The sequence below is a fragment of the Oncorhynchus gorbuscha genome, linkage group LG17 (genome assembly GCF_021184085.1).
Source record: "Oncorhynchus gorbuscha isolate QuinsamMale2020 ecotype Even-year linkage group LG17, OgorEven_v1.0, whole genome shotgun sequence".
In the NCBI taxonomy this organism is placed as follows: Eukaryota; Metazoa; Chordata; class Actinopteri; order Salmoniformes; family Salmonidae; genus Oncorhynchus; species Oncorhynchus gorbuscha.
This window is the reverse complement of record NC_060189.1, coordinates 3,648,565-3,666,058: the sequence shown is the minus strand read 5'-3', so window position 1 is coordinate 3,666,058 and position 17,494 is coordinate 3,648,565. Positions and strand designations below refer to the sequence as shown.

At 43.5% G+C, this 17,494-nt stretch overlaps 2 protein-coding genes across 2 annotated transcripts in view; both read left to right on the top strand.

The window, feature by feature from the left end:
* LOC124001333 (deubiquitinase DESI2-like) overlaps positions 1–17,494 on the top strand; it is a 1,147,470-nt gene that overhangs the window by 780,186 nt on the left and 349,790 nt on the right. The window lies entirely within an intron of this gene.
* The window catches only part of map4k5 (mitogen-activated protein kinase kinase kinase kinase 5), a 121,456-nt gene that overhangs the window by 74,921 nt on the left and 29,041 nt on the right, over positions 1–17,494 (top strand). Inside the window, 5 exon segments of the mRNA XM_046308051.1 lie at positions 504–592; positions 3,004–3,045; positions 6,101–6,185; positions 6,588–6,667; positions 12,982–13,042. Of these exon segments, the coding sequence (XP_046164007.1) occupies positions 504–592; positions 3,004–3,045; positions 6,101–6,185; positions 6,588–6,667; positions 12,982–13,042 (357 nt within the window).

Here is a 17,494-nt window from a genome sequence, read left to right as displayed (position 1 = left end):
CCTAAATTACTGAAATATCAAATGTAACCCCCAGCAGTAGCCCTGCGGAACCCCTAAATTACTGAAATATCAAATGTAACCCCCAGCAGTAGCTCTGCGGAACCCATAAATTACTGAAATATCAAATGTAACCCCCAGCAGTGAAAACCCCTATTACTGAAATATCAAATGTAACCCCCAGCAGTAGCCCTGCGGAACCCCTAAATTACTGAAATATCAAATGTAACCCCCAGCAGTAGCCCTGCGGAACCCCTAAATTACTGAAATATCAAATGTAACCCCCAGCAGTAGCCCTGCGGAACCCCTAAATTACTGAAATATCAAATGTAACCCCCAGCAGTAGCTCTGCGGAACCCATAAATTACTGAAATATCAAATGTAACCCCCAGCAGTAGCCCTGCGGAACCCCTAAATTACTGAAATATCAAATGTAACCCCCAGCAGTAGCTCTGCGGAACCCATAAATTACTGAAATATCAAATGTAACTTGTCTCTGTCCCCAGAACTTGAAGACTCTGATGGAGGTGTGAACGGGGACAGTCCCAAGACTCCTCCCAGCCGACCACAGAGGAAGGAGAAGAAAGACTACCCTGTGAGGATTTTTATCTATGTGATTGTATTTGCTATGTGACTATGTATATGGCAGAGCAGTCGAAATATGTCACAGTCATAAAATCTCAGGTAACATACAGTGGGGCAAAAAAGTATTTAGTCAGCCACCAATTGTGCAAGTTCTCCCACTTAAAAAGATGAGAGGCCTGTAATTCTCATCATAGGTACACTTCAACTATGACAGACAAAATGAGAAAAAAAATCCAGAAAATCACATTGTAGGATTTTTAGTGAATTTATTTGCAAATTATGGTGGAAAATAAGTATTTGGTCACCTACAAACAAGCAAGATTTCTGGCTCTCACAGACCTGTAACTTCTTCTTCAAGAGGCTCCTCTGTCCTCCACTTGTTACCTGTATTAATGGCACCTGTTTGAACTTATCAGTATAAAAGACACCTGTCCACAACCTCAAACAGTCACACTCCAAACTCTACTATGGCCAAGACCAATGAGCTGTCAAAGGACACCAGAAACAAAATTGTAGACCTGCACCAGGCTGGGAAAACTGAATCTGCAATAGGTAAGCAGCTTGGTTTGAAGAAATCAACTGTGGGAGCAATTATTAGGAAATGGAAGACATTCAAGACCACTGATAATCTCCCTCCATCTGGGGCTCCATGCAAGATCTCACCCGTGGGTTCAAAATGATCACAAGAACAGTGAGCAAAAATCCCAGAACCACACGGGGGGACCTAGTGAATGACCTGCAGAGAGCTGGGACCAAAGTAACAAAGCCTACCATCAGTAACACACTACGCCGCCAGGGACTCAAATCCTGCAGTGCCAGACGTGTCCCCCTGCTTAAGCCAGTCAAATCAAATTTTATTTGTCACATACACATGGTTAGCAGATGATGTTAAATGCGAGTGTAGCGAAATGCTTGTAATGTCCAGGCCCGTCTGAAGTTTGCTAGAGAGCATTTGAATGATTCAGAAGAAGATTGGGAGAACGTCATATGGTCAGATGAAACCAAAATATAACTTTTTGGTAAAAATTCAACTCGTCGTGTTTGGAGGACAAAGAATGCTGAGTTGCATCCAAAGAACACCATACCTACTGTCAAGCATGGGGGTGGAAACATCATGCTTTGGGGCTGTTTTTCTGCAAAGGGACCAGAACGACTGATCCATGTAAAGGAAAGAATGAATGGGGCTATGTATCATGAGATTTTGAGTGAAAACCTCCTTCCATCAGCAAGGGCATTGAAGATGAAACGTGGCTGGGTCTTTCAGCATGACAATGATCCCAAACACACCGCCCGGGCAATGAAGGAGTTTCTTCGTAAGAAGCATTTCAAGGTCCTGGAGTGGCCTAGCCAGTCTCCAGATCTCAACCCCATAGACAATCTTTGGAGGGAGTTGAAAGTCCGTGTTGCCCAGCAACATCCCCAAAACATCACTGCTCGAGAGGAGATCTGCATGGAGGAATGGGCCAAAATACCAGCAACAGTGTGTGAAAACCTTGTGAAGATCTACAGAAAACGTTTGACCTCTGTCATTGCCAACAAAGGGTATATAATAAAGTATTGAGAAACTTTTGTTATTGACCAAATACTTATTTTCCAACATAATTTGCATAAATGTAATCATAAATTTGCATAAAACATAAATTCATAAAAAATCCTACAATGTGATTTTCTGGATTTTTTTCCCCTCATTTTGTCTGTCACAGTTGAAGTGTACATATGATGAAAATTACAGGCCTCTCATCTTTTTAAGTGGGAGAACTTGCACAATTGGTGGCTGACTAAATACTTTTTTGCCCCACTGTATGTAGGGAATAGATTTCCATTTGGGAAAGATATATATATAGGGAATATGTTTCCACTTGGGACAGAGCCCGACTGTCTGTCCCCCCCCCCCCCCCACCCACCACCACAGTGCTGAGGTTAGAGACAGTAGTTGGGTTTATAAAGCATTAAACACACCAAATATCTGACTGCTGACAGGTGCTTCTCTCTTGCTAGAATAGAAGTGGTACCTACTGCGTGCCGACCCGGTAGAGCCGAACCTACATATTCTACTTGTAGTATCGCAATGCTCGTCAGTGACCAACAACTTCAATCGAAGAGCACGGGGAGCCAACGGGAGTGACAAAAAAAACACATGAAATGTCATGAACCAGTCTCACTCCGTAGGCTATGGTAGCTAGCTCAGCGTACCGACACAACACTCAATACTTCCTCCAAGCTAGCTAACCGCTCTATTGACATAATTAAATCACAATGGATTTTAATCACAACCCGCTTAAAAACAAGAAAAGGTTGCTTGAAGTCAACAGATTACCATTTTAAAACGGTGCTTGGCAAACCAGCTCGGATCAAAACAACAGTTGTCGTTTTCTTCGTATGCCCTCCAGTCTGATGTGTGGTTTATTTGTTTCTCCTCAGAAGCCAGCTATCAACGGCCTGCCCCCCACTCCTAAAGTCCTGGTGAGTGACCCATGTGGACGAGTCTCACTGTGTCCCAAATGACACCCCTATTCCCTCTATCAGTGCACTACTTTTGACCAGAGCCCTATGAAGTATGGCACTACATAGGGAATAGGGTGCCATTTGGAACGCAGACTTGGTGTTGTCCCTAGATCAAATTGTATTTTGTCACATACACGTGGTTAGCAGATGTTATTGGTCACATACACGTGGTTAGCAGATGTTATTGGTCACATACACGTGGTTAGCATATGTTATTGGTCACATACACATGGTTAGCAGATGTTATTGGTCACATACACATGGTTAGCAGATGTTATTGGTCACATACACGTGGTTAGCAGATGTTATTGGTCACATGGTTAGCAGATGTTATTGGTCACATACACGTGGTTAGCAGATGTTATTGGTCACATGGTTAGCAGATGTTATTGGTCACATACACGTGGTTAGCAGATGTTATTGGTCACATACACGTGGTTAGCAGATGTTATTGGTCACATACACATGGTTAGCAGATGTTATTGGTCACATGGTTAGCAGATGTTATTGGTCACATGGTTAGCAGATGTTATTGGTCACATACACATGGTTAGCAGATGTTATTGGTCACATACACATGGTTAGCAGATGTTATTGGTCACATACACATGGTTAGCAGATGTTGTTGGTCACATGGTTAGCAGATGTTGTTGGTCACATGGTTAGCAGATGTTGTTGGTCACATGGTTAGCAGATGTTATTGGTCACATGGTTAGCAGATGTTATTGTGAGTGTAGTGAAATGCTTGTGCTTCTAGTTCCACCAGTGCAGTAATATCTAACAATTCCACAACTACCTAATACACACAAATCTAGGTAAAGGGATGGAATAAGAATATGTAGATATAAATATATGGATGAGCAATGACTGACCGGCATAGATGAGATGCAATAGATGGTATAAAATGCATTTGTTAGTGTCCAATGATTTCATGGCTGTCTGTAGGCAGCAGCCTCTCTGTGTTCGTGGTGATTGTTTAACAGTCTGATGGCCTTGAGATAGAAGCTGTTTATTAGTTTCTCTGTCCCTGCTTTGATGCACCTGTACTGACCTCGCCTTCTGGATGATAGCGGGGGGAACAAGCAGTGGCTTGTGGGTGGTTGTTGTCCTTCATGATCTTTTTTTATTTAGCTCCATTGTACCCCCAGCAGAACACATTCCTTCCTGGTGGATGGTTTAAACTATGTCTGATGTATTGATATGATGATTTATGTAGTCTGGTTAGACTGAACCGACTCCAACTGTGCAGCTGGTCGTCTCTGGTTGCTGGTCGTCTCTGGTTGCTGGTCGTCTCTGGTTGCTGGTCGTCTCTGGTTGCTGGTCGTCTCTGGTTGCTGGTCGTCTCTGGTTGCTGGTCGTCTCTGGTTGCTGGTCGTCTCTGGTTGCTGGTCGTCTCTGGTTGCTGGTCGTCTTTGGTTGCTGGTCGTCTCTGGTTGTTGGTCGTCTCTGGTTGCTGTGCGGCTGGTCGTCTCTGGTTGCTGGTCGTCTCTGGTCAGAATGTCGTCTCTGGTCAGAATGACGTCTGGTCAGAATGACGTCTGGTCAGAATGACGTCTGTGGTCAGAATGACGTCTGTGGTTACTCTGGTCAGAATGTTGTCTCTGGTCAGAATGTTGTCTCTGGTCAGAATGTTGTCTCTGGTCAGAATGTCGTCTGTGGTTGCTCTGGTCAGAATGTTGTCTCTGGTCAGAATGTTGTCTGTGGTTACTCTGGTCAGAATGTTGTCTGTGGTCAGAATGTTGTCTGTGGTCAGAATGTTGTCTGTGGTCAGAATGTTGTCTCTGGTCAGAATGTTGTCTGTGGTTACTCTGGTCAGAATTTCATCTCTGGTTACTCTGGTCAGAATGTCGTCTCTGGTCAGAATGTCTGTGGTCAGAATGACGTCTATGGTTACTCTCGTCAGAATGTTGTCTCTGTTCAGAATGTCGTCTCTGTTCAGAATGTCGTCTCTGTTCAGAATGTCGTCTCTGGTCAGAATGTCGTCTCTGGTCAGAATGTCGTCTCTGGTCAGAATGTTGTCTCTGGTCAGAATGTTGTCTCTGGTCAGAATGTTGTCTCTGGTCAGAATGTTGTCTCTGGTCAGAATGTTGTCTCTGGTCAGAATGTTGTCTCTGTTCAGAATGTTGTCTCTGGTCAGAATGTTGTCTCTGGTCAGAATGTCGTCTGTGGTTGCTCTGGTCAGAATGTTGTCTCTGTTCAGAATGTTGTCTCTGGTCAGAATGTCGTCTGTGGTTGCTCTGGTCAGAATGTTGTCTCTGTTCAGAATGTTGTCTCTGGTCAGAATGTTGTCTGTGGTTACTCTGGTCAGTATGTTGTCTCTGGTCAGAATGTTGTCTCTGGTCAGAATGTTGTCTGTGGTCAGAATGTTGTCTGTGGTCAGAATGTTGTCTGTGGTCAGAATGTTGTCTCTGGTCAGAATGTTGTCTGTGGTTGCTCTGGTCAGAATGTTGTCTCTGGTCAGAATGTTGTCTGTGGTTGCTCTGGTCAGAATGTTGTCTCTGTTCAGAATGTTGTCTCTGGTCAGAATGTTGTCTGTGGTTGCTCTGGTCAGAATGTTGTCTCTGGTCAGAATGTCGTCTGTGGTTACTCTGGTCAGAATGTCGTCTGTGGTTACTCTGGTCAGAATGTTGTCTGTGGTTACTCTGGTCAGAATGTTGTCTCTGGTCAGAATGTTGTCTCTGGTCAGAATGTCGTCTGGTTACTCTGGTCAGAATGTTGTCTCTGGTCAGAATGTTGTCTCTGGTTACTCTGGTCAGAATGTTGTCTCTGGTTACTCTGGTCAGAATGTTGTCTCTGGTTACAATGTTGTCTGTGGTCAGAATGACGTCTATGGTTACTCTCGTCAGAATGTTGTCTGTGGTCAGAATGTTGTCTGTGGTTACTCTGGTCAGAATGTTGTCTGTGGTTACTCTGGTCAGAATGTTGTCTCTGGTTACCATCTTCCAGACCAACTTTGGGTGGTGAACTCTCTCTGATCTCCAGTTTGTTGATATTTGTGTCATCACTACTCTAGATGGGAGCCTGTTTCTCCAAAGTGTTTGATGGTTGTCCACTGAAAATCAACTGTGCCACGTCGTGGATACACCCAGATACCAAAGGTAACACACACACTACTGTACACACACACACACACACACACACACACACACACACACACACACACACACACACACACACACACACACACACACACACACACACACACACACTACTGTACACATTCACACACACTACTGTACACATTCACACACTACTGTACACACACACACACACACACACACACACACACACACACACACACACACACACACACACACACACACACACACACACACACACACACACACACACACACACACACACACACACACACACACACACACACACACACACACACACTACTGTACACACACACAAACTACTGTACACACGCACACACACGTGTTAGAGAGAATGAATATGTGTCACAGACAATTCGATATGTTTCTACTGTTTTCCAGACCAGTACCTTATATTTGGGACGGAGGATGGGATCTATACCCTCAACCTGAATGAGCTGCATGAAGCCACCATGGAACAGGTAGGAACACATGGGTTAACATGTCGAGGATAACTTCGCTTTGACACGAATAAAACTAGTAACCATAAACGTATATAGGACCAAACTGATAACACATATTATCGTCTGTAGTCTTTAATACGGTGTTAGGCACAGCACTAAGAAATATTAGGGAAGGAACGATTCACCCGATACGCATCGGTCCCCGATTCCTAATGTTTAAGTATTCCCAAAACCGATCCAAATGTAGCGTGCGTCGGTCAGACAATGTTTTGAAACCGTTAAGAATCGCCGGTTCACTAAAAAAAGGTTTAGCTCGTATATGACATAACCTTCAGAAATAACTGATGAGTCCTCTCCTTCAGTGTGCTAACTGCATGTAAAGCTGTTGACAGTCGTTGATCTACAAATCATTTTGCGTGCAGGACAAAACTGCACAAAAAATAAAAGTCTGCAAACACCGGCCACGAACGATGTGTTTACAATAACGTGTTGGTAATAAAAGGCATTTTTTGGTTTGACCGAATGGGGAAAAGTCTGTGTGAGCATTTGAAGTCATCTGAAATTCCAATTTAAAAATGTTTCTCGTTGCTTTTCATCTTCCTGCTCCATTTTTTTTTTTTGATATAGAACTGATCATCACCCTGACGGACGATACGTATAAATTAATCTTACGAATCGTGGCGGCTGCTTGCAGTTGCGAGGCTCAATCTCCTGAGACTTGTTGAACAGATAGTCAGAGGACTCCTTCTCACCCAGACTGCCCATCGGGTTCAGGTTCTCTCTTGACAAAACCCCGGGTGATATTAGGCTTTATTAGTTGGGGTGACAACCTACACTACCGTTTGGGGTCACTTAGAAATAATTTTACAACATTAACAATGTCTACACTGTATTGCTGATCAATTTGATGTTATTTTAGTAGACAAAAAAAAAAAAAGATTTTTCTTTCAAAAACAAGGACATTTCTAAGTGACCCCAAACTTTTGAACAGTTGTGTGTATCTTACGGTCGTGTGTATCTTACGGTCGTGTGTGTTTTACGGTAGTGTGTATTTTACGGTAGTGTGTATCTTACGGTCGTGTGTATTTTACGGTAGTGTGTATCTTACGGTAGTGTGTGTTTTACGGTAGTGTGTGTTTTACGGTCGTGTGTTTTTACGGTAGTGTGTGTTTACGGTAGTGTGTATCTTACGGTAGTGTGTGTTTTACGGTAGTGTGTGTTTTACGGTAGTGTGTATCTTACGGTCGTGTGTATTTTACGGTAGTGTGTATCTTACGGTAGTGTGTGTTTTACGGTAGTGTGTGTTTTACGGTCGTGTGTGTTTTACGGTAGTGTGTATCTTACGGTAGTGTGTGTTTTACGGTAGTGTGTATCTTACGGTCGTGTGTGTTTTACGGTAGTGTGTATCTTACGGTCGTGTGTGTTTTACGGTAGTGTGTATCTTACGGTCGTGTGTATCTTACGGTCGTGTGTATCTTACGGTCGTGTGTATCTTACGGTAGTGTGTATCTTACGGTAGTGTGTATCTTACGGTAGTGTGTGTTTTACGGTAGTGTGTGTTTTACGGTAGTGTGTGTTTTACGGTAGTGTGTGTTTTACGGTAGTGTGTGTTTTACGGTCGTGTGTGTTTTACGGTCGTGTGTGTTTTACGGTCGTGTGTATCTTACGGTCGTGTGTATCTTACGGTCGTGTGTATCTTACGGTCGTGTGTATCTTACGGTCGTGTGTATCTTACGGTCGTGTGTGTTTTACGGTAGTGTGTATCTTACGGTAGTGTGTATCTTACGGTAGTGTGTATCTTACGGTAGTGTGTATCTTACGGTCGTGTGTATCTTACGGTCGTGTGTGTTTTACGGTAGTGTGTGTTTTACGGTAGTGTGTGTTTTACGGTAGTGTGTGTATCTTACGGTAGTGTGTGTATCTTACGGTAGTGTGTGTATCTTACGGTAGTGTGTGTATCTTACGGTAGTGTGTGTATCTTACGGTAGTGTGTGTTTTACGGTAGTGTGTGTTTCTTACGGTAGTGTGTGTTTTACGGTAGTGTGTGTTTTACGGTAGTGTGTGTTTTACGGTAGTGTGTGTTTTACGGTAGTGTGTGTTTTACGGTAGTGTGTGTTTTACGGTAGTGTGTGTTTTACGGTAGTGTGTGTTTTACGGTAGTGTGTGTTTTACGGTAGTGTGTGTGTGTGTTTACGGTAGTGTGTGTTTACGGTAGTGTGTGTTTTACGGTAGTGTGTGTTTTACGGTAGTGTGTGTTTTACGGTAGTGTGTGTTTTACGGTAGTGTGTGTTTTACGGTAGTGTGTGTTTTACGGTAGTGTGTGTTTTACGGTAGTGTGTGTTTACGGTAGTGTGTGTTTTACGGTAGTGTGTGTTTACGGTAGTGTGTGTAATTTGGTTATAGTATTGCAGCAGTGGTGGAAAATACTTCAGTAAAAATACTTTAAATTACAACTTCTGTCGTTTTTTGGGGGGTATCTGTACCTCACTATTTATATTTTTGCCAACTTTTACTTTTACTTCACTGCATTCCTAAAGAAAATAAATGTATTTTTTACTCCATACATTTTCCCTGACACCCAAAAGTACTCGTTACATTTGACACGAAAATGGTCCAATTCAAGAGAACAACCCTAGTCATCCCTACTGCCTCTTATCTGAAGGACTCATTAAACACAAATGCTTCATTTGTAAATTATGTTGGTGTGCCCTGGCTATCTGTCAATAATTATTTTTTAAATATACAGAAAATTGTACCGTCTGGTTTGTTTAATATATATATAGGGATTTGAAATGGTTTATACTTGTACTTTTACTTTTGATACTTAAGTATATTTAAAACCAAGTACTTTTAGATTTTTACTCAAGTAGTATTTTACTGGGTGACTTTCACTTGAGTCATTTCTATTAAGGGATCTTTAAGGGATCCTTAAGGGATCCTTTTTGAAACTGTTGTACTTTTCCCACCACTGTGTTGCAGTTCTTGACCGGTGCACCTACTACCGTAACCCATTCAAAGGCACTTCAATATGTTGTCTTGCCCATTCACCCTCTGAATGGCACACATTCACAATTGTTTTAAAAAATGATTCTTTAATGAACCGGTCTCCTCCCCTTCATCTACATGTCTCCTCCCCTTCATCTACATGTCTCCTCCCCTTCACCTACATGTCTCCTCCCCTTCATCTACATGTCTCCTCCCCTTCATCTACATGTCTCCTCCCCTTCAGCTACACGTCTCCTCCCCTTCATCTACACGTCTCCTCCCCTTCAGCTACACGTCTCCTCCCCTTCAGCTACACGTCTCCTCCCCTTCAGCTACACGTCTCCTCCCCTTCAGCTACACGTCTCCTCCCCTTCATCTACACGTCTCCTCCCCTTCAGCTACACGTCTCCTCCCCTTCAGCTACACGTCTCCTCCCCTTCAGCTACACGTCTCCTCCCCTTCAGCTACACGTCTCCTCCCCTTCAGCTACACGTCTCCTCCCCTTCAGCTACACGTCTCCTCCCCTTCAGCTACACGTCCCCTTCAGCTCCCTCCTCCCCTTCAGCTACACGTCTCCTCCCCTTCAGCTACACGTCTCCTCCCCTTCAGCTACACGTCTCCTCCCCTTCAGCTACACGTCTCCTCCCCTTCAGCTACACGTCTCCTCCCCTTCATCTACATGTCTCCTCCCCTTCATCTACATGTCTCCTCCCCTTCATCTACACTGATAGAAGTGGATTTAACTAGTGACATAAATAAGGGATCATAGCTTTCACCTGGATTCACCTGGTCAGTCTACGTCATGGAAAGAGCAGGTGTTCCTAATGTTTTCTATACTCTGTAAATAATTATGGTCATTTTTAGATATACAGTGGGGAGAACAAGTATTTGATACACTGCCGATTTTGCAGGTTTTCCTACTTACAAAGCATGTAGAGGTCTGTAATTTTTATCATACGTACACTTCAACTGTGAGAGACGGAATCTAAAACAAAAATCCTGAAAATCACATTGTATGATTTTTAAGTAATTAATTAGCATTTTATTGCATGGAATAAGTATTTGATTACCTACCAACCAGTAAGAATTCTGGCTCTCACAGACCTGTTAGTTTTTCTTTAAGAAGCCCTCCTGTTCTCCACTCATTACCTATATTCACCTGTCTACACACTCAATCAAACAGACTCCAACCTCTCCACAATGGCCAAGACCAGAGAGCTGTGTTAGGACATAAGGGATAAAATTGTAGACCTGCACAAGGCTAGGATGGGCAATAGGACAATAGGCAAGCAGCTTGGTGAGAAGGCAACAACTGTTGGCTCAATTATTATAAAGTGGAAGATGACAAGATGTCAAGATGACGGTCAATCACCCTCGGTCTTGAGCTCCATGCAAGATCTCACCTCGTAGGGCATCAATGATCATGAGGAAGGTGATTCCTGGTCAATGACCTGAAGAGAGCTGGGACCACATTCTCAAAGAAAACCATTAGTAACACACTACGCCGTCATGGATTAAAATCCTGCAGCGCACGCACGGTCCCCCTGCTCAAGCCAGCACATGTCCAGGCCCGTCTGAAGTTTGCCAATGACCATCTGGATGATTGATAGAGGAATTCTAAATTCCTTTATGTTTTAATTGCCAAAACCAATTTCGCACTCGTTTCTAATTCATTAATGATGTGTAAGTTCATTAATTATGCATGAAGTAGATCGAGACCAGTCTTAAAAGCCAGGTAAGAGCGTTTAATTCCAGAGAGTACTAACTACATACACAGATTTCCACAGGTTATAAACTCAAAATGACATCATCAGTTTCCCACGATAGCCCCGTTGTTTTTTTGTTTAGGTCCGGAGATGCTTTCTACTCCCCTCATAAACCAGACATTCCAATCTGTCTAAAATATATACTTTTCTCTCACCAATGGAACATAACCCAAACATTCTTATCTTGTCTGAAAAGCTTTTTCTCCCCCTTAACCTTCCCAAGAGGCACAGACAATTAATTAGTTCTGCTTACATTTTCAGTAACAGCTTAACCAAGAACTCATAATAGTATTATAATAAATGGTTCTAATCAATAATGTATACATAATTAATAATTTCAAATATAATTTCCTCTAACAATGATCCAGAGGAGGAATGGGAGAAGTTCATCTGGTCTGATGAGACAAAAATAGGGCTTTTTGGTCTAAACTCCACTCGCCATGTTTGGAGGAAAAAGAAGGATGAGTACAACCCCAAGAACACCATCCCAACCGTGAAGCATGGAGGTGGAAACATCATTCTTCGGGGATGCTTTTCTGCAAAGGGGACAGGACGACTGCACCGTATTGACGGGAGGATGGATGGGGCCATGTATCGCAAGAACCTCCTTCCCTCAGTAAGAGCATTGAAGATTGGTCGTGGCTGGGTCTTCCAGCATAACAACGACCTGAAACACACAGCCAGGGCAACTAAGGAATGACTCCGTAAGAAGCATCTCAAGGTCCTGGAGTGGCCTAGCCAGTCTCCAGACCTGAACCCAATAGAACATCTTTGGAGGGAGCTGAAAGTCCGTATTGCCCAGCGACAGCCCAGAAACCTGAAGGATTTTGAGAAGGTCTGTATGGAGGAGTGGGCCAAAATCCCTGCTGCAGTGTGTGCAAACCTGGTCAAGAACTACAGGAAACGTATGATCTCTGTAATTGCAAACAAAGGTTTCTGTACCAAATATTAAGTTCTGCTTTTCTGATGTATCAAATACTTATGTCATGCAATAAAATGCTAATTAATTACTTAAAAATCATACAATGTGATTTTCAGGATTTTTGTTTTAGATTCCGTCTCTCACAGTTGAACTGTACCGATTTGATAAAAAATTACAGACCTCTACATGCTTTGTAAGTAGGAAAGCCTGCAAAATCGGCAGTGTATCAAGTACTTGTTCTCCCCACTGCACAGGGTAAAAGTTGATAATGTCATGACGAGAACAGCGATTACTTTTGGTGAGGCACACTGTATGGTCGAAGAGAAGATCACTCTGTAAAGAAAACTTGTCAAAACCATTTGATTTGGAGATGGGAGGCGAAAGACAAAATTTTGCTATATATTCATTGGCTATGGTCATAGCCGTTTCAAACTAAAACGTGTCGTTCCTGTATCGTATCGGAGCCCATGTATCGAGCTAGATACGAATCGTCTTGAAAGGGAAAGATGCCCCATCCTTAATAAATATAGCTATAAACATTTCTACCTCTTAGTTACTGTAGATCTGAATCGGTGAAATAGTGTGCTGTCTACTGCCGAATTGGTCTATTTCAACAGTGAGTATTGAATGTCCTTTATTGTGTTATGTTCCCCTTCTAGCTGTTCCCCAGGAAGTGTACCTGGCTCTACATCATCAACAACAACCTGATGTCCCTGGCAGGTGAGTCAGTAGGACAGGTATCAACAACAACCTGATGTCTCTGTTAGGTGAGTCAGTAGGACAGATACAAGTATCAACAATAATCTGCTGTCTCGGTTAGGTGAGTCAGTAGGACAGGTATCAACAACAACCTGGTGTCTCTGTCAGGTGAGTCAGTAGGACAGGTATCAACAACAACCTGATGTCTCTGTTAGGTGAGTCAGTAGGACAGGTATCAACAACAACCTGCTGTCTCGGTCAGGTGAGTCAGTAGGACAGGTATCAACAACAACCTGGTGTCTCTGTTAGGTGAGTCAGTAGGACAGGTATCAACAACAACCTGCTGTCTCGGTCAGGTGAGTCCGTAGGACAGATACAGGTATCAACAACAACCTGCTGTCTCGGTCAGGTGAGTCCGTAGGACAGATACAGGTATCAACAACAACCTGCTGTCTCTGTTAGGTGAGTCAGTAGGACAGGTATCAACAACAACCTGATGTCTCGGTCAGGTGAGTCAGTAGGACAGGTATCAACAACAACCTGCTGTCTCGGTTAGGTGAGTCAGTAGGACAGGTATCAACAACAACCTGGTGTCTCTGTTAGGTGAGTCCGTAGGACAGATACAGGTATCAACAACAACCTGGTGTCTCTGTCAGGTGAGTCAGTAGGACAGGTATCAACAACAACCTGCTGTCTCGGTCAGGTGAGTCAGTAGGGTATCAACAACAACCTGGTGTACTGCAGTCTTGAGAGGCGGTATCAATCACAGCCAGCTGCTGGAGATGGTGCCATGATAACCTGCAGCTTTGTTTTGCTGTTATCTGACTGGAAATACCATTACCTCATAACTATTCCACAGGAGCAATGCCATTACCTGGCATCTACACACCATACCGTAAATACAATCACCTCATAGCTATCTATAGACGCCAAAGTAGCAGGATGTTTAGAAGCCTTTGGATAAAAACCCCTTTTATAATAAGTGCTTGACTGCATATTATTGTGAGTCCTGTCTTTATGGCCTACTGCTGTGTGGAATAAATATGGCGTTTTATATTGGCCAGTGGTTGTGAAGACTCCTGGTTGCTGTAGAAATGTAGATAGTTTGGGCCGATGATACACCTCATGACCAAAAGTATGTGGACACCTACTCATCTTAACATCTCATTCCAAAATCGTGGCCATTATAATATGGAGTTGGTCCCCCCCTTTGCTGCTATAACAGCCTCCACTCTTCTGGGAAGGCATTCCACTAGATGTTGGAACATTGCTGCTAAAACAGCCTCCACTCTTCTGGGAAGACTTTCCACTAGATGTTGGAACATTGCTGCTATAACAGCCTCCACTTTTCTGGGAAGACTTTCCACTAGATGTAGGAACATTGCTGCTATAACAGCCTCCACTCTTCTGGGAAGGCTTTCCACTAGATGTTGGAACATTGCTGCTATAACAGCCTCCACCCTTCTGGGAAGGCTTTCCACTAGATGTTGGAACATTGCTGCTATAACAGCCTCCACTCTTCTAGGAAGGCTTTCCACTAGATGTTGGAACATTGCTGCGGGGACTTGCTTCCATTCAGCCGCAAGAGCATTAGTGAGGTCGGACACTGATGTTTGGGAGATTAGGCCTGGTTCCTATTCATCCCAAAGGTGTTCAATGGGGTTGAGGTCAGGGTTCTGTGCAGGCCAGTTAAGTTCTTCCACACCGATCTCAACAAACCATTTCTGTATGGACCTCGCTTTATGCACAGGGACGTTGTCATGCTGAAACAGGAAAGGGCCTTCCCCAAAATGTTGCTAGAAAGTTGGATGCACAGATTCATCTAGATTGTCATTGTATAGTGTAGCATTAATATTTCCCTTCACTGGAACTAAGGGGCCTTGCCCAAACCATGGAAAACAAGACAGATACAGACAGATACAGTTAATTCCTCCCCCACCAAACTTGACAGTTGGCACTGCATTGGGCCAGGTACCATTTCTCCTGACACCCGCCAAACCCAGATTAATTTGTTGGACTGCCAGGTGGTGAAGAGAACGCATTTCCACTGCTTAAGAGTCCAAATGGCGGCGAGCTTTACACAATTCCAGCCGACACTTGGCATTGCACATGGTGATCTTAGGCTTGTGTGCGGCTGCTCGGCCATGAAAACCCATTTCATGAAGCTCCTGACAAACAGTGTTGCAACCAAGGACAGATGATATGTTTACGCTCTTCAGCGTTCGGCGGCCCCGTTCTGAGAGCTTGTGTGGCCTACCACTTTGCGGCTGAGCCGTTGTTGCTCCTAGACGTTTCCACTTCACAATAACATCACTTACAGTTGACCGGGGGGGGGTAGATCTAGCAGGGCAGACATTTGATGAACTGACTTGATAGGAAAGGAATGTCACTGATCTCTTCAGTAAGGCCATTCTACTGCCAATGTTTGTCTGTGGAGATTGCATGGCTGTGTGCTCGATTTTATACACCTGCCAGCAACGATTGTGGCTGAAATGGCCGAATCCACTAATTTAAAAGGGTGTCCACATACTCTTGTATATATAGTGCAAGACCTGAAAGTAGAGTTGAACCACTTTCTCTGAGAAAGACTCATTGTAGTTAGTTTATGCATGTCCCAATGTACAGTTGATGTCAGAAGTTTACATACACTTAGGTTGGAGTCAATAAAACTCGTTTTTCAACCACTCCAAACATTTCTTGTTAACAAACTATAATCTGGGCAAGTCGGTTAGGACATCTAATTCGTGCATGACACAAGTAATTTTTCCAACAATTGTTTACAGACAGATTATTTCACTTATAATTCACTGTATCACAATTCCAGTGGGTCAGAAGTTTACATACACTAAGTTGATTGTGCCTTTAAACAGCTTGGAAAATTCCAGAAAATAATGTAATGGCTTTAGAAGCTTCTGGTAGGCTAATTGACAGAATTTGAGTCAATTGGAGGTGTACCTGTGGATGTATTTCAAGGCCTACCTTCAAACTTAGTGTCTCTTTGCTTGACATCATGGGAAAATCAAAAGAAATCAGCCAAGACCTCAGAAAACAAATTGTAGACCTCCGCGAGTCTGGTTCATCCTTGGGAGCAATTCCCAAACTCCCGAAGGCACCATGTTCATCTGTACAAACAATAGTACTTAAGTATAAACACCATGGGACCATGCAGCCGTCATACCGCTCAGGAAGGAGACACGCTCTGTTTCCTAGAGATGAACGTACTTTGGTGCGAAAAGTGCAACTCAATACCAGAACAACAGCAAAGGACCTTGTGAAGATGCTGGAGGAAACAGGTACAAGTATCTATATCCACAGTAAAACGAGTCCTATATCGACATAACCTGAAAGGCCGCTCAGCAAGGAAGAAGCCACTGCTGATAAACCGCCATAAAAAAGCCAGACTACGGTTTGCAACTGCACATGGGGGGGGGCAAAGATCATACTTTTTGGAGAAATGTCCTCTGGTCTGATGAAACAAAAATAGAACTGTTTGGCCATAATGACCATCGTTATGTTTGGAGGGAAAAGGGGGAGGCTTGCAAGTCAAAGAACAACATCCCAACCGTGAAGCACGGGGGGGCAGCATCATGTTGTGGGGGTGCTTTGTGCAGGAGGGACTGGTGTACTTCACAATATAGATGGCATCATGAGGGAAGAGGAAAATTATGTGGATATATTGAAGCAACATCTCAAGACATCTGTCAGGAAGTTAAAGCTTGGTTGCAAATGGTTCTTCCAAATGGACATTGATCCCAAGCATACTTTCAAAGTTGTGGCGAAATGGCTTCAGGACAACAGCAACAAAGCCAAGGTATTGGATTGGCCATCACAAAGCCCTGACCTCAATCCCATAGAAAATGTGTGGGCAGAACTGAAAATTTGTGCGAGCAAGGAGGCCCACAAACCTGACTCAGTTGCACCAGCTCTGTCAGGTGGAATGGGCCAAAATTCACCCAATTTATTGTGGGAAGCTTGTGGAATGCTACCCAAAATGTTTGACCCAAGTTAAGCAGTTTAAAGGCAATGCTACCAAATACTAATTTAGTGTATGTAAACTTCTGACCCACTGGGAATGTGATGAAATTAATAAAAGCTGAAATAAATCATTCTTTCTACTATTATTCTGACATTTCACATTCTTAAAATAAAGTGGTGATCCTAACTGACATAAGACAGGGAATCTTTACTCGGATTAAATGTCAGCAATTGTGAAACGGAGTTTAAATGTATTTGGCTAAGGTGTATGTAAACTTCCGACTTCAACTGTATATAGCTCATCTGTACTAGAGGTCTTCACACATCCACCTGTACTCGAGACCCGATCCGGTACCCGAGACCCGATCCGGTACCCGAGACCCGATCCGGTACCCGAGCGGATCCGGTACCCGAGACCCGATCCGGTACCCGAGCGGATCCGGATACAGAATTGTTAATAATATCACTGGTCTGGATCGGATCTGTTTCTCATGGGTA